Raw genomic sequence first — 26,297 nt, 5'->3', positions numbered from 1 at the left:
TTTGTGGAACGCCTCAGAGCAGCCAGAACCACCTAAAGCCAAGCAACAGAAAATACATACCTGAGCATAACCACCACACAGAGACAAGCTTGCCACTCCCCCATTCTTAACAGAACAGTCTCACACCCACTGTTACAATGCATCTGAGCAGAGGAAGGTGGGGGGATGGAGAGGATTATGGCCAGATGACGCTGCCTGGCAGGCAGGTGAGCTCAGCGTGATTCGTTGGATGGCAGGGGGGGACCAGGCCAGGCCAACCACAGGGAGGGTGCCCTCCTCGACCCCCGGCTCCGCCAGAGGGCCCACTGTGAGCGGCCGGAGGCGTCACCTCTTCCCACTGCCCTGTGGATCGCTGCCCATGGCCCGCTGTCCTTGCCAATTCTACCTAGCAGACATGAGAGGCATTCAGAGCAGCAACAAAGAAGTCCCAGGTTCAGGGGCCCTGGCATCTGATTCACAGGAGGGGGGGGGCAGTGTGGGGTGAGGGAGGGAGGCAGCAGTGGAAGAGCAGATGCTGAGAGCACATCTGGAGAAGTGATCTGTCTGTCCCCCACCTACCAAACCACCACAGACAACATTAAAACACACAGACACACACAATATGGTGGATCAAAGCCTCAGATGAGGACTCCATATCCATTATCAAGCTTGAAATCCATTCCAACCAAAATGTTACCATATATAGCCTATTAGTTTACATTTAGTCTAGCTGTTATGCTGTACATAACTGTCAATGTGTCATAGGCCCTAAAGAAAGAGACAAAGATTCTGATAGAAGGGCTCGAGTCACTTTGTTCAAATTGTACTGCCTCAGGGCTGGAGGACTACTGCGGCGGTAAGTCTAGTCTACACATCACAGTGACAGTCTCATTTCATGTCCAGCCCTTGAACACGGACATGAAGGAAAGGGACCGGGAATTTTATAAAGGGACATTTACTCCTGAAAAGAACACAGGGTTTGAGTACAAAAGGGCTGAAGAGCAAGTGCCCTGCAATAAAATAAAGTAAGGTCAGCAGACTTCCCATGTGACAGCACACTGCCTTGGATTAGGTGGTGTAAGCCTATTAATGTGGTTTGGACTAGGTGGACCACCCTGTCTCCCCACCCTGCCTGGCCGGCCAAAGATTAGCCTGTTAAACGCACTTCCCGCCTGCATAAAATGCAAACTCTGCTCCTCATCCAATAGCAACAATTCCGATAGGGACCTGTCTGACCACCCGTAACTTAAGTTACCTTTTCTACCATTCAAATGCATGTGGGATTTGTTTCCCTTCAAAAGAGCAGTTCTCTCTTATCAGCCATATTGTATTAATGTGTTTATCTTTATTAGGGCAATGCCATGAGTAAAGGAAAATGTCAAACTTCTCAGCCTGGCATGTTGGCAATGTTTTACACTCCAATTAGAATCAAAGGACTTTTGAGAGAAAGGGGGACATGTTTTATTGTGGACATTGGTGGATCATGCAAGGAATTTTAGTAGGCCTTGCTACACAATTTGAAATAGTCCTGTCATTTCTGAAATATTAATAATTTGGCTCGGATAACTGGTTAGGCCGCTGAGCAGAGCAGGTAGCCTAATGAAATTCAGTCAGCGACCTTTATCATTATGCAATTTCCTTGCATAGCATTCTGGCAGTGGAACAAATGAAGGAGTACGGTTTGACACGGTGCCATTTCACCGACAAAACACAATCTACCACTAAGTTTTTTTCTTTCTACAGAGACTGGGGATTAACATTTCTGAGCTCGGGCCACAGATTAGGTGCGCGGGGGTCTAGAATTTCATCATCTTGCAGAGGCACAATGGCTCATTCTTACCGTTTCCCTCATCTATTCTCCGACGGTGGGGGTCATTGGTGCGTGCCTTTGCTCCTGTATTTGTTTTACGTTCAGTATACCCTTGGGTTTTTTACATATTTAAGAACCACAGGAAAAACAAACTATGTATTTACCCAATCGAAAACTAAGCTTTTTCAGAGACACTTCCTAGCACGCGCTGCCACCTTGTGGGAAAAGCACAACATCGCGTAAAAGCGCTGTGACATTGGTATTTAAGGTCCGCTTTCTGTGGCCTTTTCCCCTCACAAGTAAATACATTTTATTTAGAGGCATAATGCCAAACCGGAGATATGCCTGCATATAGAACAAAGGTTACTTTGTTATAGAAATTGTACTTTCCCAATTCAATATAAAAAAAAAAATTGTTTTAATATATAGTCAATGTAGAGCCAATTTAACATTTATTTAATTGAAGTTAATCTGTTAAATATACTATATACAATGATCCAAAGAATATATCAAGTAGCACATCCAAACTACACACAAAGACAATGTAATACAAAAAGGTAATAACAGTCAAGATATTTAAACAATAGAGAAAAGGCAAAGATAAAGAGAAAAATAATGGAACTCAGGAAACAGTGAAGTCAACCTGCCCAGAACGGGTCTCAATGCTCTAATTGCACATTCAGGACAACCACAGAGCAATCTTCTCTTCAAAGCTTGACACCCTCCCCTGGCTCCATGTACCCATCAAGAGGCAGCAGGGGGCTGAAGCGCAGCAGGGGTAGATCCACCGAGGGGCAGCAGTCCTTGGGGTGAGCCCAGCCTTCCTTAGGGCGCCGTATGGGTGGGACCGGAGGGGGCTGCTCCGAGTTGGTGTGGGTGGAAGTGTTGTCGTTGCCGTCGTTTTTGTAGTCAGGAGGGGGGATGGGGGGGACGCTCACGAGGCTCCTGCGCCGACAGTGGACCAGGAAGGCCCCCCGGTGGTGGCGGTGGTACAGCATGCCCACGGTACCAAGGAGCAGCAGGATGAGGAAGCTGAGCAGGAAGCACACCACGTAGACGCCTTTGACCATCCCGCTGGACCACGGTGAAGTACAGCCTAAGGTCAAAGGTTAGGCAAGGATTAGATGTACACAATTTACCTAGTGCAGTCACCTTCATGTCTAACATTGTTAGGTAACAATGTGTAACCCTAACAAAGCCATTTTCAGGGGTTAAATGGGGAATATTAGGGTGGTGGTCTAACTTGTCAACTTCAGTGCCACTGATTTGTTTAACTAACCAATGTCATACTGTATGTTTTCCTTGTACTTCAGAGAACAATAATTCTACCAAAATCTATGGAGTACCAGTGTTACGGTGCTGCTGCTCAGGACTATGCTGATCCAACGTAATCGTCGACTTATTGTGCCGGTCCGTATCAGTGGCCTTGGTGTCCACGCAAATGGTTCCACCTGAGCCCAGCCTAGACATGTCCTCGAACCCGGAGTGGCATCGGCATGTGTAGGAACCAAAGCGGTTCATACACTCAGCGTTGATGTCACACATTACCAGCTGAGTCTCACACTCATTCACATCTGAGACACACAGGGTGCAAACTAACATTGATTAATGGAGTTAAATATGAAAACAAAATCACTTCAAATCAATTATTTCAAGTAAAATACATTTTTCACCTCATTGAGCCTCAAGACACCTAGTTGCAAGCTATACAACACTATCTTATTAAACCTCTGCAGTAACCTTTAGTGCAAGTTGTAAATATCAGAGTACAGTGCAAAATAAGCTACAGATTTATGTTTGGAGGAAACTGAGACCTACCAGCGGTGGATACAGAGACGATGACACCCTGTGTTGAGCTGCCCCTGGGGCTAACCACCATCTGTAACAGCTCCTGTAGGGCCGGGTGCAGGGTCCTGTGATCCTTCATCCCTTCTGGCCCACCCCCAATTTGCAGCCAGAGGATGTAAAGCACTCCTGCACTCAACCTGTTGATACAACAAAACTGTTAAAAAGGCATTTCATCCATCAGTTGTAGCCTAATTCAGCAAAAGTTTGGTATATTTGATCAACTACAGCCAAGAACCCCTTTTTATGCAGTAAAAAAAAACACAATATTTGTTTGCAGTCATGAAAGACAAAATTGGAGCTCTTGGTTACAAAATGTAGTAAACCAACCTTTTTATTCTTTTGGAGGATAGGGTTTTGGGTATGTGGACAATTTCCAACTGCTCATTAATCTGAAAAACAAATTAATTATTGCAGTTCCAAATCAAATGCACCAGTCACAGAAAATAATGACCAAAAGCCATATACAGTCTTTACACATTTTGATTTGTTAAAGCCTTAGTTTAAAAATGTTACTTTTGTCATCACTGGCCTACACACAATAACCCATAATGTCAAAGTGGAATGGGTTTGTTTTTCACAAACAACATCACCTAAAAATAAAATCCCTTTGAGCATGGGGAAGTTACTAAATTACACATTGGATGGTGTATCAATACACAGTCACTACAAAGACACAGGAGTCCTTCCTAACTCAGTTGCCGGAGAGGAAGGAAACCATTCAGGCATTTCCCCATGAGGCCAATGTGACGTTAAAACAGTTAGTTTTCTCCTATTACAGCCATTACAAAGTCTGAGGATGGATCAACATTGTACACTGACCAAAAATATAAAAACGCAACAATTTCAAAGATTTTACTGAGTTAGTTCCTATGGAACTCAGTCAATTGAAATACATTTATTAGGCCCTACTATACGGACCGGGAATACAGATATGCATCTTTTGGTCACAGATAAGTTAAAAAGAAAGGTAGGGGAGTTGATTAGAAAACCAGTCAGTATCTGGAATGACCATTTGCCTCATGCAGCGAGACATCTCATTCGCGTAGAGTTGATCAGGCGGTTGATTATGGTCTGTGGAATGTGTCCCGCTCTTCAAATAGCTGTGCAAAGTCGTTAAGGGAACTGGAACACGCTGTCGTACACGTCGATCCAGAGCATCCCAAACTTGCTCAATGGGTGACATGTCTGGTGAGTATGCAGGCCATAGAAGAACTAGGCAATTTTCAGCTTCCGGGATTTCTGTACAGATACTTGTGACATTTGGCTGTGAACTATGCTGAAACGTGATGGCCGCAGAAGAAAGCCACGACAATGGGCATCAAGATCTAGTCACGGTATCCCTGTGCATTCAAATTGCAATCAATAAAAAGCAGTTGCGTTTGTTGTCCGTAGCTTATGCCTGATACCATAACCCCACCATGGGGCACTGTGTCAACGTGGTGAACATCAGCAAAACCACTCCGACACCATACACTCTGCCATATACAGTTGAAACTGGGATTCACCCATGAAGAGCACACTTCTTCAGCATGTCAGTGGACATTTAAGGTGAGCATTTACCTACTGAAGCCACTTATGACCGCAAACTGCAGTCAGGTCAAGACCCTGGTGAGGAAACGAGCATGCAGCAGAGCTTCCCCCACAACAATTTGGGTTGTGCAAACCCAGTTTCATTCACTGTCCAGATGACTGGTCTCAGACAATCCCGCAGGTGAAGAAGCTGGATGTGGAGGTCCTGGACTGGCGTGGTTACATGTGGTCTGCGGTTGTGAGGCCTGTTGGGGTTACTGCCAAATTCTCTAAAACAACATTGTATGGTAAAAGAAATTAACATTCAATTCTCAGGCAACAGCTCTAGTGGACATTCCAGCACTCAGCATGCCAATTGCATGCTCCATCAAAACTTGAGACCTCTGTAGTATTGTGTGACAACTGCACATTTTAGAGTGACCTTTTATTGTCCCCAGCACAAGGTGCACCTGTGTAATGATCATGCTGTTTAATCAGCTTCTTGATAATCCATCCACCTGACAGGTGTGGTGTATCTTGGCAAAGGAAAAATGCTCACCAACAGGGATGTAAACAAATTTGTGCACATTTGGGACAAATAAGCTTTTTGTGTATATGGAACATTTCTGGAATTTTTTATTTCAGCTCATGAAACCAACACTTTACATGTTGCATTTATATTTTTGTTCAGTATAGTTACTACACAATACAAACCTAACTGACAGAGCGAAAAGGAAGTCTGCACAAAATAAAAAAAATATTCCAAAACGTACTTCCTATTTGCAAAATCTACAGTGGGGCAAAAAAGTATTTAGTCAGCCACCAATTGTGCAAGTTCTCCCACTTAAAAAGATGATGCCTGTAATTTTCATCATAGGTACATTTCAACTATGACAGACAAAATGGGGGGGAAAAAAATCCAGGAAATCACATTGTAGGATTTTTAATGAATTTATTTGCAAATTAAGGTGAAAATAAGTATTTGGTCAATAACAAAAGTTTTCCACCATAATTTGCAAATAAATTCATTAAAATTCATGTACCTATGATTAAAATTACAGGCCTCGCTCATATTTTTAAGTGGGAGAACTTGCACAATTGGTGGCTGACTAAATACTTTTGCCCCACTGTACATGAGTTGCTTAACAAAAAGACAGTGAATGTTCCTGAGTGGCTGAGTTAGTTGACTAAAACTTGAACTTTCCTACCTGAAAATATAAATATATATATTTTTTTTAATGGTGTGGAAAGCTCTTAGAGACTTACCCAGAAAGACTCAGCTGTAATTGCAGCCAAAGGCGCTTCTACAAAGTCTCCAGTCATGTGTGGGAATACTTACGTACAGTTGAAGTCGGAAGTTTACATGCACTTAGGTTGGAGTCATTCAAACTCGTTTTTCAACCACTTCACAAATTTCTTGGTAACAAACTATAGTTTTGGCAAGTCAGTTAGGACATCTACTTTCTGCATGACAAGTCATTATTACAAAAATTATTTAGAAAGATTATTTCACTGTATCACAATTCCAGTGGGGCAAGAAGTTACAATATACTAAGTTGACTGCCTTTAAACAGCTTGGAAAATTCCAGAAAATTATGTCATGACTTTAGAAGCTTCTGATAGGCTAATTGACATCATTTGAGTCAATTGAAGGTGTAACTGGATGTATTTCAAGGCCTACCTTCAAACTCAGTGCCTCTTTGCTTGAAATCATAGGAAAATCGAAAGAAAACGCGAGTATAAACATCATGGGACCACGCAGCAGTCATACCGCTCAGGAAGGAGAAGCGTTCTGTCTCCTATAGATGAAGGTACTTTGGTGCAAAAAGTGAAAATCAATCCCAGAACAGCAAAGGACCATGTGAAGATGCTGGAGGAAACAGGTACAAAAGTATCTCTATCCACAGTAAAATGAATCCTATATCGACATAATCTGAAAGGCTGCTCAGCAAGGAAGAAACCATTACTATAAAACCACCACAAAAATGCCAGACTACGGTTTGCAACTGCACATGGGGACAAAGATCGTACTTTTTGGAGAAATATCCTCTGGTCTGACAAAACAAAAATAGAACTGTTTGGCCATAATGACCATGTTTGGAGGAAAAAAGGAGAGGCTTGCAAGCCGGTAAACACCATTCCAACCGTGAAGCACGGGGTGGCAACATCATGTTGTGGGGGTGCTTTGCTGCAGGAGGGACTGGTGCACTTCAAAAAAGAGATGGCATCATGAGGGAAAATATGTGGATATATTGAAGCAACATCAAGACAGTCAGGAATTTTCCAAATGGACAATGACCACAAGCATACTTCCAAAGTCAAGGTATTGGAGTGGCCATCACAAAGCCCTGACCTCAATTCTATAGAAAATGTGGGCAGAACTGAAAAAGCATGTGCGAGCAAGGAGGCCTACAAACCTGACTCAGTTACACCAGCTCTGTCAGGAGGAATGGGCCAAAATTCAGAAGCTTGTGGAAGGCTACCCAAAACATTTGACCCAAGTTCAACAATTTAAAAGGCAATGATACCAAATACTAATTGAGTGCATGTAAACTTCTGACCCACTGGGAACGGGACTTAAAAAATAAAAGATACTATTATTCTGACCTTTCAGATTCTTAAAATAAAGTAGTGATCCTAACTGACCTACGACATGGATTTTTTTACTAGGATTAATTGTCAGGAATTGTGAAAAACTGAGTTTAAATATATTTGGCTAAGGTGCATGTAAACTTCTGATTTCAACTGCAAATTAAATTTCACTTTGTCATTATGGGGTATTGTGTGTAGATGGGTGAGGAATTTAAAAAATATTTAATCCAGTTTGAATTCAGGCTGTAACAAAATGGTGAATAGGTCAAGGGGTATGAATACCATCTGAAGGCCCTGTAAGACATTCATTTATGAAGAAAGTTAGAGTACCACAGCCCATCATAAATCCCATAAAGCCTAGCGGTCAAACAGGGAAATGTTTCCAAACATTTCCCCACCATTCATTTCCCCCACAGGAGCCATTAGGCTTACCCTGGCGTGGCATTTTGATAACTGTGTAAATCTCTCTAGGACAAGGTGACTTAGGACAGTGCCTTCAGAAAGTATTCAGACCCCTTGACAATTTGTTACAATACAGCCTTATTTTAAAATGTAATAAATAAAAATCCTCAGCAATCTACACACAATAACAAAGCGAAAACAGATTTATATACGTTTGGAAATGTATTAAAAATAACAGAAATACCTTATTTACACATGTATTCAGACCCTTTGCTATGAGACTTGAAATTAGGCACAGGTGCATCCCGTTTTACATTGATCATCCTTGAGTTGTTTTTACAACTTAATTGGAGTCCACCTGTGATAAATTCAATTGATTGGAAATGATTTGGAAAGGCACATACCTGACTAGATAAGGTCCCACAGTTGACAGTGCATGTCAACGCAAAAACCAAGACATGAGGGCTAAGGAATTGTCCGTAGAGCTCGGAGACAGGATTATGTCGAGGCACAGATCTGGGGAAGGGTACCAAAATATGTCCGCAGCATTGAACGTCCCCAAGAACACACTGGACACCATTCTAAAATGGAAGTTCGGAACCACCAAGACACTTCATAGAGCTAGCCGCCCTGAGCAATCGAGGGGGCCTTGGTCAGGGAGGTGACCAAGAACCTAATGGTCACTCAGAGCTCCTCTGTGGCGATGGAAAAACCATCCAGAAGGACCAACCATGATCTGCAGCCCTCCACCAAGCAAGCTTATATGATAGAGTGGCCAGACAGAAGCCACTCCTCAGTAAAAGGCACATGACAGCCCGCTTGGAGCTTGCCGAAAGGCACCTAAAGGACTCTCAAACCATGAGAAACAAGATTCTCTGGTCTGATGAAACCAAGATTCAACCTTTTGGCCTGAATGCCAATTATCACGTCTGGAGGAAACCTGGCACCATCCCTACAGTGAAGCATGGTGGTGGCAGCATCATGCTGTGGGGGTGTTTTTCAGCGGCAGAGACTAGTCAGGATCGAGGCAAATATGACCGGAGCAAAGTGGAGAGAGATCCTTGATGAAAACCTGCTCCAGAGTGCTCAGAATGTGACTGGGGCGAAGGTTCACCTTCCAACAGGACATCGACCCTAAGCACATAGCCGAGTCAACGCAGGAGTAGCTTTGGGATAGGTCTCAATGTCCTTGAGTGGTCCAGCCAGAGCCCGGACTTGAACCAGATCAAATATCTCTGGAGAGACCTGGAAATAACTGAGCAGCAACACTCCCCATACAACCTGACAAAGCTTGAGAGCATGGGAGAAACTCCCCAAATATAGGTGTGCCAAGCTTGTAGCGTCATACCCAAGAAGACTCAAGGCTGTAATTGCTGCCAAAAATGCTTCAACAAAGTACTGAGTAAAGGGTCTGAATACTTATGTAAATGTGATGCTTAACAAACTACAAAATAGTAAACACTTATAAAAACCTGTTTTTGCTTTGTCATTATGGGGTAGTGTGTAGATTGATGAGAATTTTAGAATAAGGCTGTTAACATGTGGATAAAGTCAAGGGGTCTGAACACTTTCCGAAGGTACTGTATTCACCTGTATTTACCCCCCCAAAAATGAAATCTTAAATAGCTACTAATGTGGCCATCATAAAGAACAAATGCCATGATCTGGATGAGACTGTCGAATCGAGGCAAAGGTAACAATCTCTGGATTACCTCTCATGTTGGCTACATTTCTTAAAAATAGACAGTTTTGGGAACCGTCTTGTGCAAGTTTTAAGTTGATAAAATACCTGTTAGCAAAGGTGTCAGCTAGAGATGTGCAGGAGCTTACAGGGATTTGTAGTTTTGCATGTCTACTTGGATGCTTATTAGAATTTTTTATCTGTTTAAATAGAGCTGAATCTATCCCTCTTTCCATCTCTCACCTTGTCTGAGAGATTTACATGGATATCAAAACGTCACGCCAGGGTAAGACAAAACACAGCCCTGATTTTAAGTGTTTCTAAAAACTCCTATGGGAAAAATTCATGTTGGAAAAACAATTGGAACCATTTCCTTGTTTGAAAGCTAGGTTTTATGGGTATTATGACACCTCCACTGTGGGGCTCTATTGTACATGAGAACTCACCAGAGTCTTCACTGAGATTAACAGTGATCTCACAAGATGGTCCCAATTCTCCTCTGGCTCCACAAGGAAGTTGACTTCAACAGCCACTTCAAATAGGTAGTCTGAGAAATACAAGTAGGCATCTACTTTAATACTCATACACAGCTCTATAACTATTGTACAAAGGCTAGTGACTTAACTTTTGTTATAGCCTTTCAATTATATTAAAAATACCCTTTTCAAAAGAAAAAATAAATCACCTTCTGGTAAGTGTGGTACTTCGGTGTGATTTCTGTCTTTCTCTGCAAAGTAAACATGCAAGACCATTTTCATAAACCAGACAAAGTATGCAAATTAAATAGCTGACTACCTACCATAATGTCTACTGTCGAAAAACTGTTCAACCATGTTTGGGAGTTGGTTGAAGGGATCCTGGGTATCAGTGGGTGTTTGAGTGTCACTGGATGCTGTAGACTTACCCAGAGTCATTTTCAGCAATTCCTTATTGCCAGACTCCTCACCTTGGTCATCCACCGCTGTTGTGTGTGACCCGATGTTAAACTCTATAGGAGGGATGGAATCTGTAGTTTGAGCATCCACGTTCCTTCGCATAGCAGACGGAGTGCGCAATGAGGATTTTGGATTCAAAACAGGGGGCTGATGTGTGGAGGGGTCACTTCCAAGGTGTGCTGTGTGGGTCTGAGTGGTATCCCTCCCTGACCATGACGTCCCATGACGAGTGACCTCCACATCTCCACTCAAGTTACCCACATTCCAGTCCTTTGTCAAGTGGCTCTCATCTGCTTCAGTCCCCTCTGAGATTCCTCTGTTCCAATCTTCCTCCTCACTCTGAACAGGAGACAACTTGAAGAGCCCCTCTCTGACCATTTGCTCCTCTGTTTCCCATGGTGGAAGCCCATTGGACACAGAGGAAGGGAGTTGGTCAAAATAGTCAAACACCACCTCCGGGTTGGTCTGAGCTGACGGGGTGGGGCGCTCCAGTAAAATGGCCTCCGTAGGTTCACCCCCCTTCATGGGAAGAAACTTAGTGAAACTTCCCAGAGATGGAAAGGGTTCCAGTTCTATCAGTTTTGGTTCAGTCATCAGCTTCCAGTCTTCTTCAGTGGTATCACCATAAGCATTGTACGTGACTGGCGGTACGAATGCCTCGTATCGCCCATAGAAGCCCCTGTGGGGCGGACTGGGTTTACCTCTGATTAGCTGAACCACGTGGAGGATGTGAGAGAGGGATGTATACTTGGCCTCACGCCAACACTTCTCCAGGATCCTGTGACCCCCCACAACCCCCAGGGGCTCGTCCAGGTGGATCTGGTCCAGCTTCTCGCTGCATGCATCTGACTGGGTGAAGTCCTCTAGGTGGAGGAGCACACGTTTACCAGGGTCTACCTGGATGGTCCAGTTGCACCAGAGAGGTGGGTTGGAGCACAGGTAATCTGGGGAGAAGAACTCGCCGCTCTTGCCACGCATCACCTGGTGGCAGCTTCGCAGCGCGAAGAAGGCGTTGCCCTCATTACCATGACGGTCATCTGAGAAGTTGTGGACAGAGTGTGTAGAGGACAATCCAAAAATGTCAGTCATAAACCTAATCCCCAACACACACACACACACACACACACACACACTTTAAATAATTAAAACAAAGACCATAGAACAGGGCCCAAAGGCTACATAAATATTTGTCTTACCGGGAGGGTTGTAAGCGTCATTCCTAAAGTTACTTATCTAAGGACGCAATACAAACGTTGAGGTAGCATTAAAACAATAATGTTTGTCAACCACTTGAAATCTACCTACAATCTCCAGCGAAATGTAGGGGAACTGCTTATAGAAGGAAGTCAGTCATCAACTTACCCAGGACAGGTCGCAGTTTGCGGTAAATAAACCATTGGCAAGTAGTAGTGAACGTACAAATATTAACTTTGAATGATTTCGTGACATTTTAGTGTCACGTTGTGTTGACTTTCTCCAATATTTAGCAAGCAGGTCGGCTTCCTACACTGTCCCAGCTATTGTCAATTCTATCCTGCGATGTTTCTTTTCGTTTCCGCTAAAAGTGGACGTAAACAGGTGAAATATATTGCCAATTAGCTAATTAGCACGCCTTGATATTCGGATGCTTCTGGTCTATATGGGTTATATCCACTAGGTGTCAATGTAACACTGTTGTAGGTAAGATAACTTGACTTCTGCAGCTGTACATCTCAGAAGCAACAAGTATTATGTTGAACGTTTATCTTACCAGGTACTTTATAAATACAAATATATTTGACAAGAACGACAATTCCATCAATTATGAATGATCCAATGGTAAAGATGTTTATTCTAAACGTTGGATGTTTTGTATACAGTAGTGAACAGTTACTTATTTTGGTAGTAGCCAAATGCTGCTGATGATAAAAGTAGAGCAATAGTTTAGCAAAGCTTATCAAGGTATGGCATCTTTAGTGAGTGCTTTATGATTCAGATCAACTTTGAAGCACGAGAGTGATTCCAAGGTTTGATGTTTGAATTGTTTTTTTATTCACTGTCATAAAAAATGAAAATACTCCAGGTATCCATCACATAAGACACTTTCTTAAAAGATAAAAACAAAACAAACATAGGGCAGAAAATGGAGTTGGAAGTACAGACTCAGTTAATTCCATTATAGGCGTGTGGGTTACAGGAGGTTGGTGGCACCTTAATTGGGGAGGACGGGCTCCTGGTAATGGCTGGAGCGGAATCAGTGGAATGGTATCAAACACATGGTTTGATGCCACCCCATTTGCTCCATTCCAGCCATTATTATTGAGCCGTCCTCCCCTCAGCAGCCTCCTCTGTTGTGAGTATACAGAAAGAGCACACATTTAAAGCTGAGATCTACATAAAGGCGCTGGTCGCCCCAGGCACATTTGTTATTGTTTTTGTTCTGTTTATGAAATGGAGAAGAGGAGCTCAATAAGTGTGGTAAAACATTTTTTACATACGCTGAGTGTACAGAACATGAAGGACGCCTACTCTTTCCATGACACAGACTGACCAGGAGAAAGCTATGATCCCTTATTGATGTCACTTGTTAAATCCACTTCAATCAGTATAGATGGGGAGGAGGGGAGGAGACAGATTAATGAAGGATTTTTAAGCCTTGTGACAATTGAGACATGGATTGTTTGTGTGCCATTCAGAGGGCGAATGGGCAAAACAAAAGATTGAAGTACCTTTGAACTGGTTATGGTAGTAAGTGCCAGGCACACCCATTTGTGTCTAGAACTGCAACGCTGCTGGGCTTTTCACGCTCAACGCTCCTTTTCACGCTCCTATGTGTATCAAGAATGTTCCACCACCCAAATGACATCCAACCAACTTGACACAACTGTGGGAAGCATTGCAGTCAACATGGGCCAGCATCCCTGTGGATGTTCTGAGGGCAAAAGGTGGTCCAACTCGATATTAGGAAGGTGTCCTTAATGTTTTGTACACTCAGTGTACTCTGCTGTCCTATCGCGTGTGTAATGACGTTCAATATGAAGGGAAAAAAACAGCGTTTGTTGTTTTAAGTAACTTCTTTGTTGTTGTAATATCGCACAAACAGACGTGGTAGATTCACCGCTACGGATTCCAGCTTTAAGGGTTATAATAAACCAGCGATCTTTCAAATAACATAAATAGTTTGTTTCTAGAATCAAGTGCAAAGGAATGTCAGATCCATTGAGAGAACTTACAGCAATACACCACCCTGTGTATTGGCGTAACAGTCTGGAAAAACAGGTTAAGCATGACATTCACACACCACTTACCATTTTCCACAAGTAGAGAACTGTCTTGTCACTATTAAAAGTAATATGGACCCCCCCCCCCCAAATCATAGGTGATTTTCACGACTGTTATTGTGACAAATTACATTTCTTGCAAATGAAGGACCTCGCATGCAGTAGTGCCTGTATAGTACATACAGTAGTAGTACATTTGTATTAATGATACTACATTTGCCGAACACTGTCTTGGAACGTGTACATGAATGGTTGTTCATGTAAAAAATACTTTGGAATGCTTGGGATATATCAGCTGATTCTATTGAAGCCGGAACACACTGACTTGTGACGTGCTTGTCAGAACTAGGAAACTAAAAAATGCTTGACTTGTTAACTGGTTAAACGCGGCACGTGCTAACTACAACTAGTTAGCAAGTCAGACTAGCACGTGAACGCAACATTCCTACCGAACCTCGAGGATTTCGCTTAGAACACATCAAACAAATTTCTCAAAGACCCATTGGGTGCCATTTGCACCCCTATTCCCTATATAGTACACTACTTTTGACCAGGGTGCATAGGTCTCTGGTCAAAAATAGTGCCCTGTGTAGGGAATAGATTGTAATATGGGATGATGTATATGTCTCACTGACAGTCCAATTCCGGATCGCTGAGCCAGGCCCAGATTTTGATCATCTCCTGCGGCGTCCTGCTGTGCACGAGCATTAAGCTCTTATACGCGCACGGGTTGCCCCTGTATTTCTCGTCAATGTCAAACGTCCTGAAGCCCTTGTGCTTCTCTGGGACCAAGCCCAGCTTCTGGAGACACATCCCTGTGTAGACATCATCAATAGGATACAGCGCCACCTGCTGGGAGATGTTGTGCAACTGCAGTGCCAGTTCCCCAGAGTACAGGAACCCTCCTCCGCCGGCATAGGGAGGGTATGGCCCCATAAATACACTCTCTGGGATGAAGTACTTGAGCTTCTTGTCCCGGTGCGGGCCGGCGTTGGTGATTACGTCCCCTATGAACAGATCCCTGGCCCTGATCTCTGGAAGATTGTGGAGGAAGTCTAAGATCCTCCAGGTGTTGACGAAGACGTCATCATCCCCTTTGAAGACAAAGCGGGCGTCGGGGCAACGCTGGCTGAACCAGTCCAGGAAGAGCACCTCTTTGAGGGTGAGGTTGAAGAAGGAGTCTCGGTAGTCCCACTGGAGGAGGTCCCCGTAAAGTCTGGCCTCGTGACTGAGCATCCCAAACAGGTTGGGGAAGTGGTCGACTGCCGAGGCATTGCCAAGGAGGAAGACCGTGGCTACAGTCCGATTGGCCAGAACGCCCACCCGCCCCCACGACTCCCGGATGGCCTGCCGCCGGTCGAAGTGAGGCGCCAGGGACTTGACAGCCAACAGGAGGTAGGGTTTGCTCTCGCACACGCGTGGCTGGTCCATGATCATTGGATACGAGCGGCAGCGCATGTGCAGCAGGAAGTCCTGGAAGCGGGGTGGCAGGGAGTTGTAGTCCTTCACCTGCGTGGTGACGCTGTAGTCCGGTTGGCAGGGGTCCAGGGACCTGGTGTCGTTGAGCCAATCAGGTAGCTCCAGGAGGGAGTCATTGGTCAAACCCGACATGAGGATGGGGTTGTAGATGTAGTCCAGCCTCTGCTGCTCCTTATTCCAAAAGATCTCGCTGGTCATCTGCTTCCTCCAGAACCTCTTGGAGGGAATGCGCAGCTTCCGCTGGTCCCCCTTGTCCTGGCCCAGGTTCCGAGACACGCCCACGAGGATGAAGACGAAGACGTTGAGCATCATCATCACACACAGCACCCTGGTTTTCTTCCGGCAGCCGTGCATCTTGGCTCTCTGCAGTCTCCGGACCTGAACAGGAAGTGATAGAGACAAACAGGAAGTAAGAGACCAAACCCAGAAGTTACAGACTTACAACGTACAGAGTATGAAGCGACCATAACGACATCGGCAGACTTACGACAAACCTAGAAGGCACGGGCCCATTCAGAAACATAGTGAAAGGTAGTTGTGGGCCACAGCTGTTGGCCTACGGTTTTGAGGCAGTAGACTTAAGGAGAAATGTTTGAAGGTAAAGCAGGTTCGCGGGCGTTCTTGTTCCGTGTGTTGTTTGTGTCCGAGCCGGACCCAGCAGCAGCCACATACCAGCCTGCTTTTCAACCCCTAATCCTCGAGGAATGAGTTGTGCACACTTTTCTTTATCCCTTCTTTATTTCCTTCTCTTCCTCCCTCTCTTTCTACAATGCCCAGACTAGCATCATCATGCGGTCCCAATTCGAGGAACTCTCCTCGTGACACCAATTACAGGTGGCAGTGTGTCAGTGTAATCTCAGGCTAAACTGGCCTCCCCACACAAAAGAGCCACACATTTCCATGTGCATTATTCATTTCACCGAGAGCTTTCTTGAGCCTCAGTGCACTGGCAAGTAAGGAATCTCTATGGTTGTGCAATGTTAACCGAGTGTAAAATTAGCTACACGGGTCAAACTGTTGTAAGAAAACAAACAGAGCCTCGGATAGAAGCAGCAAATGCTGTGATTAATCATAAAAGTACAACAACGGTAATTACTTTATTTAACACGTATCCTTATATATTTCCAATTTGGAAGTGAGGGTGAACATACAGCTTTGTGTTTCAAGCACCATGATCCAACCCACTGAGCCATTGTAACCACCGTTCATTTCTCCCGCTGTATCAAGTGATATCTAGCATATTACCTGTGAGTAGCAGGAAATGACTAGTCAGGCTGTTGCTGTGGTCCCGACCCAGACCTTCTTAGCCCATGTGGGTCTCCTGCATGGGAGAAGGGCCCAGAAAGGGGAACTGGAACAGGACTGGTGTTCCTGCAGCAGCCACCTGGAAACAAACAACAAAAAAACACACAAACACAAGCCCACAACATGTCAACAACACAGCTGTTTTTCTTCAGGAAAGGCAGGCTTTTTCTCAAGGGGTTATTATAGGGTATACGCAAACCAAAGTGCAATTAGACATGCTTATACACTCCCTACTTTAGCTAAGCCCTACACACAAATAACTACAAATCCCAACAAACAACCTGGTTACAACCGAAGTGGTGTTGTAGTTCCTAGAGGTGTTGTTGTAGTCAACAACTATCTGGGTGTCACTATTTCTGTTTGCTGTAGATTGTCTACTCGAAACCATCACTGTAGATCATCTACTGAAAGCAATGGAATCCTGTACCTTTGACCTCAGAGTTTCTTACTCGTGAAAGTAGACGGAAGAATCTTAGCCTTTTAGGAAATGACGGTTCTGATTGGCATTGCACCTCTTTAACAAAACTAGACAGAGAGCTAGGCTACAGTAATTCAAAATATTGCTCTGCTGTGTGAGTGTGTGTGTCTGTGTGTGTGTTCAGCAGCAGCATGGTAGTCACAAGCTGTCAAATCTAACCAGACAAGTGGAGCCTTGAATGCCGAGCCCCGAACATGACTCCCCCACTCACTTGCAGTAGCAGACTAGCGTGCGCCACAAATGGCGGCCTATTCCATATATAATGTACTACTTTGACCAGAGCTCTATGGGGCCTGGTCAAAAGTTGTGGACCATATAGGGAACAGGGTGCCATTAGGAACGCAGCTTAGCAGTACAGAGTGCAGCGAGTTACACTTTTCCTCTGCGCAATCTAACTACGCAAACATTCACATCGGTTGTATATGCAAGCCGTGGATAGAGTTTGTCACTGTTGAACACTGTTGGTGAGAGTAGTAGACCTATACTGTAGATGTGGGAACACTGACATTTCATTCACTGACTGACTGCAGCCATTTTATATTTTATATATATATATATATATATATATATATATATATATATATATATATATATATAACTGTCATTAAGTAGTGATATTGGACTCAATGAAGTAAACTGATGAAGTAAATCCTATTTAGCATAAAATAATAAACGATCCCATCATAGTCTACTAAATAGTTACATAGTCTATCATGAGTTTACTTCATATGGTCAGTCATTAAGTAATTGAAGTAATATTTGAGGGAGACACGTGGGCACATGCCGGAGAGGCCACACAGACAGACACATAAAGTGCTGCTGTATTTGAGTGGGGACCCATAATTAAACATCAGACAAACGTGTTCACTGAAGCACAGGTGACTCAACAGTGTGGTATGAATAGGACTTAAGAGGCCAGCCACTGGTAAGAAAGTGAGAAGTGCTAACTTGAAGGACATTAGGGTAGAAATACATACACTCCCCTAAGTATTTATTTGGACAGTGAAGTAAAACATTTTCTTTGGATCTATACTGTAGCATTTTGGAATTGAGATCAAATGTTTTAAATGAGGCAACATTACAGGATGTCACCTTTTGTTTGAGGATATATTTTATACATATCTGTTAAACCGTTTAGAAATGAATGCACTTTATGTATCTAGTCCGCACATTTTAAGGTGTCAAGTATTTGGACAAATTCACTTATAGTGTATAACATTTAGTCAAAAGGTTAGTATCTTGGACCAATATTCCTAAGAGTTAAGGAAAGACTACGTCACTTCTTGTTTTTTTATAAGAAACATGAATTTGTTGGAAATTGGAAATTCCAAATTGTTTGCACAGTCAACTTACACAGCCCACCACACCACACATGCCACCAGGGGTCTTTTCACAGTCCCCAGGTCCAGAACAAACTCAAAGAAACGTACAGTATTTTACAGAGCCACGAGTGCAAGGAACTCCCTTCCATCTCATATAAAAGTCAACAGCCAACCTGGTTTCAAAAAACAAATAAAGCAACACCTCACGGCACAACGCCTCTCCCCCATGTGACCTACTTGTTGTGTGTATGTACTGACATGTCTGTGTAACTGATAGATGCACACACACACTACATGTTAATGCTTTTAAATGTATGTCAATTGTAAAGTCTTTTGTCTGTAATGTCTTTTGTGTTATATGTTGGACCCCACTAAGACTAGCTGGCGGCTAGTGGGAATCCTAATAAATCAAATCAAAATCCTAGTACACTACATCAAGCCTGTGACTCTACAAACGTGTTGGATGTATTTTCCAGTTTCTTTTTGTGTTTCTAGATGATGTTATGATCAATAGAAATAAATGGTAATGTATTGTGTCATTTTGGAGTCACTTTTATTGTAAATAAGAATAGAATATGTTTCTGAACACTTCTACATTAATGTAGATGCTACCATGACTACGGATTATCGTGAATCGTGAATAATGATGAGAGAAAGTTACAGATGCACAAAAGGTCATGCCCCCAAAACATGCTAACCTCTTACCATCAACAAGTTTGTAGAGTCACATGCTTCATGTAGTTATTTGCTGCTATGAATAGGGGAATCAAATACTAAACTTATGATCCAATACCATATAAGTGAATTTGTCTTCTGATACATTCAAATGGGGGGACTAGATACATAAAGTGCTTTAATTTCTAAACGGTAAAACAGATATGAAAATAACCTCAAATAAAAGGTGATGTTCTAAACTGTCGCCTCATTTAGAACATTTGATTTCAAATCCAAAATGCTGGAGTGTAGAGCCACATTTTAAGTCCAGCACTTTAAGTTTAGCTTCACTGTCCAAATAAATACGTTGGGGAGTTTACATGTGAATTATATACATTTCAAAGGTTACCTCTAGTGATGTAAGCCAATGATGTAAAAGTGACAACAAGTGAATGAGGAAAGGAAAGGGGCATGCTAACTGTTAACTCGAAGGACATTAGGCATGACAGGGGGAGAAATATACATACATTGTCATGGTTATTATGGAGCGCTAGTCTGGTTGAAGACGCCCACAAGGAGTCACTTTTGTGGGCTCTGGGGTGTTCTAAATGGAAATAATGGAGAATAGAGTGCCTCTCAATGTTCCCTCAGTGAATACAAAGGGAAACATTGATTTACTAATAGGCTAGTCTATTTTCACAGGATCTGTGAAAAGAGACTAGTCATAGGCCTACTACATATGGAGCAACAAAGCAACGGGTTTGAGATGGATGGAGTGTACAGTTGGAGTGTACAGTGTGTGTGTGTCCACGCGTCTCCCTCTGAATCATTACTTACCCTGTCAGCGAAGAATACGCAACAGACAAAGGATTTTGACAGTATCCCTTCATAACCATTTGGTTGCTATGGTGAATTTCCCCTTGGGATCCATTAGGTCCCCAAAACCTGTTTCAGTCAATGGTTCTGCCTAGTGTTCCATATCTCCAGAAATGACTAACTCTCTCTCCCCCTCCTCCTAATGCTATTAGATGAGCAACTGCTAGGAATCAGGTACTTAATGAAAACACAGACTGAGCCCCTATTATGTAGACTATACAGGCCACACACTGAGTGTACAAAACATTAGGAACACCTTCCTAATATTGAGTTGCACCCCCTTTTGCCCTCAGAACAGCTCTACAAGGTGTCGAAAGCATTCCACAGGGACGCTGGTCCATGTTGACTCCAATGCTTCCCACAGTTGTGTCAAGTTGGCTAGATGTCCTTAGGTGGTGGACCATTCTTGATACACACAGGAAACTGTTGAGTATGAAAACCCCAGGATTGTTGCAGTTCTTGACACAAACAAACGGGTGCGCCTGACACCCACTACCATACCCTCTTCAAAGGCACTTAAATCTTTTGCCTTGCCCATTCACCCTCTGAATGGTACACATACACAATCCATGTTTCAATTGTCTCAAGGCTTAAAAATCCTTCTTTAACCTGTTTTTTTCCCCCTCTACCTACAGTGCATTCGGATGGTATTCAGACCCCTTGACTTTTTCCACATTTGATACGTTACAGCCTTATTCTAAAATTGATTACATTTAAAAACAAATCTACACACAATACCCCATAATGACAAAGCAAAAACAGGTTTTTATACGTTTTTGCAAATTCATTCAAAATAAAAAAACGGAAATAACACATTTACATAAGTATTCAGACCCTTTACTCAGTACTTTGTTGAAGCACCTTTGGCAGCAATTACAGCCTTGAAGCACCTTTGGCAGCGATTACAGTCTTCTTTGGTATGACACTACAAGCTGGGCACACCTGTATTTGGGGAGTTTCTCCCATTCTTCTCTGCAGATCCTCTTAATCTCTGTCAGGTTGAATGGGGAGTGTCGCTGCACAGCTATTTTCAGGTCTCTCCAGAGATATTTTATCGGGTTCAAGTCTGGGCTCTGGCTGGGCCACTCAAGGACATTCAGAGACTTGTCCTGAAGCCACTGCTACATTGTCTTGTCTGTGTGCTTAGGGACGTTGTCCTGTTAGAAGGTGAAACTTCGCCCCCGTCTTAAATCCTGAGCGCTCTCGAGCAGGTTTTCATCAAGGATCTCTCTGCACTTTGCTCCATTCAGCTTTCTCTCGATCCCGACTAGTCTCCTAGTCACTGCCGCTGAAAAACATCCCCACACCATGATGCTGCCACTACTATGCTTCACCGTAGGGATGGTGCCAGGTTTCCTCCAGATGTGATGCTTGGCATTCAGGCCAAAGAGGTCAATCCTGGTTTCATCACACCAGATAATCTTGTTTCTCATGGTCTCATAGTCTTTAGGTGCCTTTTGGCAAATTCCAAGCGGGTTGTTTTGTGCCTTTTACTGAGGAGTCCTCCCGTCTGGCCACTCTACCATAAAGGCCTGATTGGTGGAGTGCTGCAGAGATGGTTGTCCTTCTGGAAGGTTCTCCCATCTCCACAGAGGAACTTTGGAGCTCTGTCGGAGTGACCAGTCACCTGCCTGACCAAGGCCCTTCTCCCCCGATTGCTCAGTTTGGCCGGGCGGCCAGCTCTAAGAAGGGTCTTGGTGGTTCCAAACTTCTTCCATTTTAGAATGGAGTCCAGTGTGTTCTTGGAGACCTTCAATTTTTCAGTACCCCTCCCCAGATCTGTGCCTCGACACAATCCTGTCTCGGAGCTCTACAGACAATTCTTTCAACCTCGTGTCTTGGGTTTTGCTCTGCACTGTCAACTGTGGGACGTTATATACACAGGTGTGTGCCTTTCCAAATCATGTCCAATCAATTGAATTTTCCACAGGTGGACTCAAATCAAGTTCTATGCACCTGAGCTCAATTTCGAGTCTCATAGCAAAGGGTCTGAATACATATGTAAATAAGTTATTTCTGTTTTTTATTTTCACTTTGTCATTATGGGGTATTGTTTGTAGATTGATGAGGAAACATTTTTATTGAATCAATTTTCAAATAAGGCTGTAACGTAACAAAATGTGGAAAAAGTACTTTCCCGAATGCACTGTACACTGACTGACGTTGATTTAAAAAGTGACATCAATAAGTGACCATATCTTTCTTCCACCTGGATTCACCTGGTCAGTCTACGTCATGGATAGAGCAGGTGTTCGCAATGTTATGTACACTTTAAAGGCTTAGATATCTTAATTTAAATGTATATGTACTGTACGTGCCACGTTATTGTTTAAACAGCTCTCTAATTGGCTTTTACAGTTTCAATGCATATCGCGTATGTAGTTAGATTAGGGTCGTTCCACCACAAAAAGGAAGAGGATTTTGACACCATCCAAAGGAATAGTCAAAAGCCACCCTCGGACCACCACACCCCACACCAATCCCACCGCAACACCGACTATATAGTATCTGTTCTAAGTGTCTGAAAATTATTATGGTGATGTTTCTTTCCCTGTACTGATAAATTAGTCATTGAAGTTGTTTATGTCCCATCCTACATCCAGATATTACCAGGTTCTGACCACTAGATGGTGCTATTCCTGCTATTAGGTGAACAAAGTTTGAAGACCCCCCCCTCCTGCAATGTTAAAGGGATAATTTGCACTGAGCTAAAGGCTAGAGCTGCCACTTTCAAGGAGCGGGGCTCTAACCTGGAAGCTATGCCCTCTGACAAACCATCAAACAGGCTAAGCGTTGATTCAGGACTAAGATCGAATCGTACTACACCAGCTCTGACGCTCGTCGGATGTGGCAGCACTTGCAAACCATTACAGACTACAAAGGGAAGCACAGCTGAGAGCTTCCCAGTGACACGAGCCTACCAGACGAGCTAAACTACTTCAATGCTTGCTTCGAGGAAAATAACACTGAAACATGCATGAGAGCACCAGCTGTTCCAGAAGAATGTGTGATCATCCTCTCCGTAGCCGATGTAAGTAAGACCTTTAAACAGGTCAACATTCACAAGGCCGCAGGGCCAGACGGATTACCAGGACGTGTACTGCGAGCATGCGCTGACCAACTGGCAAGTGTCTTCACTGATATTTTCAACCTCTCCCTGTCCGAGTCTATAATACCAACATGTTTCAAGCAGACCACCTGTGCACAAGAACACTAAGGTAACCTGCCTAAATGACTACCGACCCGTAGCACTCACGTCTATCGCCATGAAGTGCTTTGAAAGGCTGGTCATGGCTCACATCAACACCATTATCCCAGAAACCCTAGATCCACACCAATTTGCATACCGCCCCAACAGATCCACAGATGATGCAATCTCTATTGCACTCCACACTGCCCTATCCCACCTGGACAAAATGTGAGAATGCTATTCATTGACTACAGCTCAGCGTTCAACACCATCATCTAAGGAACGTGGGACTAAACACCTCCCACTGCAACTGGATCCTGGACTTCCTGACGGGCCGCCCCCAGGTGGTAAGGGTAGGTAACAACACATCCGCCACACTGATCCTCAACACAGGGGCCCCTCAGGGGTGCGTGATCAGTCCTCTCCTGTACTCCCTGTTCACTCATGACTGCATGGCCATGCACGACTCCAACACCATCATTAAGTTTGCCAATGACACAACAGTGGTAGGCCTGATCACCGACAACAACGAGACAGCCTATAGGGGCAGGAGGTAGCCTAGTAGTTAGAGTGTTGGGCCAGTAACCGAAAGGTTGCTAGATCGAATCCCCGAGCTGACAAGGTTAAAAATATGTCGTTCTGCCCCTGAACAAGGCTGTTCCTAGGCCGTCATTATAAATAAGAATTAGTTCTTAACTGACTTGCCTAATTAAATAAAGGTTAAATAAAATAAAAAATAGGGAGGCTGTGTGGTGTCAGGACAACAACCTCTCCCTCAACGTGATCAAGACAATGGAGATGATTGTGGACTACACGAAAAAGAGGACTGAGCACGCTCCCATTCTCATCGACAGGGCTGCAGTGGAGCAGGTTGAGAGCTTCAAGTTCCTTGGTGTCCACATCACCAACAAACTAACATGGTCCAAGCACACCGAGACAGTTGTGAAGGGGGCATGACAAAACCTATTCCCCCTCAGGAGACTGAAAAAGATTTGGCATGGGTCCTCAGATCCTCAAAATGTTCTACAGCTGCACCATCGAGAGCATCCTGACTGGTTGCATCACTGCCTGGTATGGCAACTGCTCAGCCTCCGACCGCAAGGCACTAGTAGAGCAAATGGTGTGTAGTGCAAATGACCCAGTACATCACTGGGGCCAACCTTCCTGCCATCCAGGACCTATATGCCAGGCAGTGTCAGAGGAAGGCCCTAAAAATTGTCAAAGACTCCAGCCAACCTAGTACGCAGTACACATCCTGTTCTCTCTGCTACCGCACGGCAAGTGGTACCGGAGGGCCAAGTCTAGGTCCAAGAGGCTTCTAAACAGCTTCTACCCCCAAGCCATAAGACTCCTGAATACCTAAAAAAAATGGCTACCCAGACTATTTGCATTGCCCCCCCTCTTTTACACCACTGCTACTCTCTGTTGTTATCATCTATGCATAGTCACTTTAATAACTCTACCTACATGTACATATTACCTCAACTAACCGGAGACCCCCGCACATCGACTCTGTACCGGTACTCCCCTGTATATAGTTTCGCTATTGTTATTTCACTGCTGCTCTTTAATTACTTGTTACTTTTATTTCTTATTCTTATCCATATTTTTTAAAACTGCATTGTTGGTTAGGGGGCCGTAAGTAAGCATTTCACTGTAAGGTACCTGTTGTATTCGGTGCATTTGACTAATAACTGGGTTTGGAATTCACTCAATTTACAAAAGGACATTGAATTCCTTACCCAGTAAACAGTATGTTGACAATGTATGACAGCAACCAATGCTTTGTTTTTGTTGACCACTGTTTCAAATACTAACTGTTTTCAAATGTAAGCTACTATCATTTCGAATATTATATGAACCCTATGAATTAAAAAGGCCCATTTAGGTTCAATTAATTAGCTTAATTTCTCAGAGATCAAACTGTATTTCAAGAAAAATAATATTGCAGGAATGTTATCTGTTTCTAACTACAGAAACAATTTGAGATAGTGGATGTCATGGCTTGATGAAATGACATGGAACGACCCTTTTTGAAGTTATTATCAACAGTTAATATGTTCATTACAGGTGATTAACTAAGTCACTGTCATATTTTCCTCTAGAAACAGTGTTTGATTCATGGTTAAAGTAATGATTATTCATTACTATATAATCTAACATTGATCAAATACTAGTATTTATAGGAACAAAAGTGATGGAAGCTAAATTAATAACATTCATATGTTTTTTCTATCTGGCTTACGTAGCTATGGTGGCGTTGCAATGTTAGAATATAATATAAGTTCTGCTATAGCCGCAGGACTCAAACGCAATGAATGGTCTTCTGTATAATGTGCTAACCAAAATGGTTAAACAGCATGTATTCTCTAAACCTGGTTGCTATACTTTACCTGAATAGCAAAGTTTCCAATCAAAGGAGTCCACCACATCTTGGCGCAAAGCCTATACTGTAGCCTACAAAACGAGTCTATATGAATATGATCCTTTTCCCGCAAATAGTTCACAAGAAGCGTAACTTTAGAGTGAGGCGCCTATGCTCACTATAAGCAAACCATGTTAGTTTCATACTATTTCATAGATCATAGTAGAAGTCCTGTGTAAAGTGAAAGTCCATGCATTGCCAAAAAGAGAGAGAAAGAATACGCCTTAGTAACGCTCTGTGCCTGTGTTCCTCTCTGATCTTGACTTCTACTCACACCTTCCGCATTTTCAGGAAGAGGAAAATTCCAGCCTGCGTTCAGATCATTGGGAGAAAAAATAATATTCGTATTTTTTTCTGGATAATGTTTGAGGGGCACGACTCCTCCTTGAATTAGGTGATGTAGGCCTTTGATATTAACAAGGGGATACGGGTCTCCTTTGTTTGTATACTTTACTGAATATTTTGGGAGACCGTGTGATTAGACACATATTATAAAACCCGAGGTAGAGAACTAAATGAGCGAATTCAGCTGAATGGATAGGATACCTGGCT

General features: G+C 43.3%; 2 protein-coding genes across 4 annotated transcripts; both read right to left on the bottom strand.

Annotated features, from left to right (window-relative positions):
* Positions 1 to 2,224: 2,224 nt before the first annotated feature.
* On the bottom strand, positions 2,225 to 12,329 carry zgc:66455 (uncharacterized protein LOC393502 homolog). Of its 3 annotated transcripts, none has more exons than XM_029624404.1 (9): positions 12,119 to 12,329; positions 11,953 to 11,989; positions 10,726 to 11,793; positions 10,507 to 10,548; positions 10,268 to 10,368; positions 3,965 to 4,026; positions 3,608 to 3,774; positions 3,136 to 3,363; positions 2,225 to 2,885 (listed from the first exon to the last, which is right to left on the bottom strand). In XM_029624404.1, exons 1-9 carry the CDS (start codon positions 12,203 to 12,205, stop codon positions 2,497 to 2,499), a joined length of 2,181 nt encoding a protein of 726 aa, XP_029480264.1. In that variant the 5' UTR covers positions 12,206 to 12,329; the 3' UTR covers positions 2,225 to 2,496. The 3 variants fall into 3 exon arrangements, with proteins under 3 accessions (XP_029480264.1, XP_029480265.1, XP_029480266.1); XM_029624405.1 differs by having other exon boundaries at positions 10,768 to 11,793; XM_029624406.1 differs by lacking the exon at positions 3,136 to 3,363.
* Positions 12,330 to 12,763: 434 nt separating this feature from the next.
* Positions 12,764 to 26,024, bottom strand: LOC115103850 (N-acetyllactosaminide beta-1,3-N-acetylglucosaminyltransferase 2-like). Its single transcript, XM_029624844.2, has 3 exons — positions 25,714 to 26,024; positions 16,741 to 16,879; positions 12,764 to 15,873 (listed from the first exon to the last, which is right to left on the bottom strand). Exon 3 carries the CDS (start codon positions 15,847 to 15,849, stop codon positions 14,644 to 14,646), a length of 1,206 nt encoding a protein of 401 aa, XP_029480704.1. The 5' UTR covers positions 15,850 to 15,873; positions 16,741 to 16,879; positions 25,714 to 26,024; the 3' UTR covers positions 12,764 to 14,643.
* Between the last annotated feature and the right edge of the window lie 273 nt (positions 26,025 to 26,297).

Source organism: Oncorhynchus nerka, linkage group LG15 (assembly GCF_034236695.1).
Source record: "Oncorhynchus nerka isolate Pitt River linkage group LG15, Oner_Uvic_2.0, whole genome shotgun sequence".
Classification (NCBI taxonomy): domain Eukaryota; kingdom Metazoa; phylum Chordata; class Actinopteri; order Salmoniformes; family Salmonidae; genus Oncorhynchus; species Oncorhynchus nerka.
The sequence above is the reverse complement of the archived record's forward strand: the minus strand, read 5'-3'. Positions and strand labels throughout refer to the sequence as shown.

Bases quoted from the DNA above. Each gene is read 5' to 3' on its own strand.
- LOC115103850 (XM_029624844.2), bottom strand. From the start codon at position 15,849: ATGCACGGCTGCCGGAAGAAAACCAGGGTGCTGTGTGTGATGATGATG.
- zgc:66455 (XM_029624404.1), bottom strand. From the start codon at position 12,205: ATGTCACGAAATCATTCAAAGTTAATATTTGTACGTTCACTACTACTT. The intron at 11,990-12,118 runs GTAAGTTGATGA...TTGCGTCCTTAG, and splicing joins CAAACTGCGACCTGTCCTGG to ATAAGTAACTTTAGGAATGA. The intron at 10,549-10,725 runs GTAAGTCTACAG...TTTACTTTGCAG, and splicing joins ATTGCTGAAAATGACTCTGG to AGAAAGACAGAAATCACACC.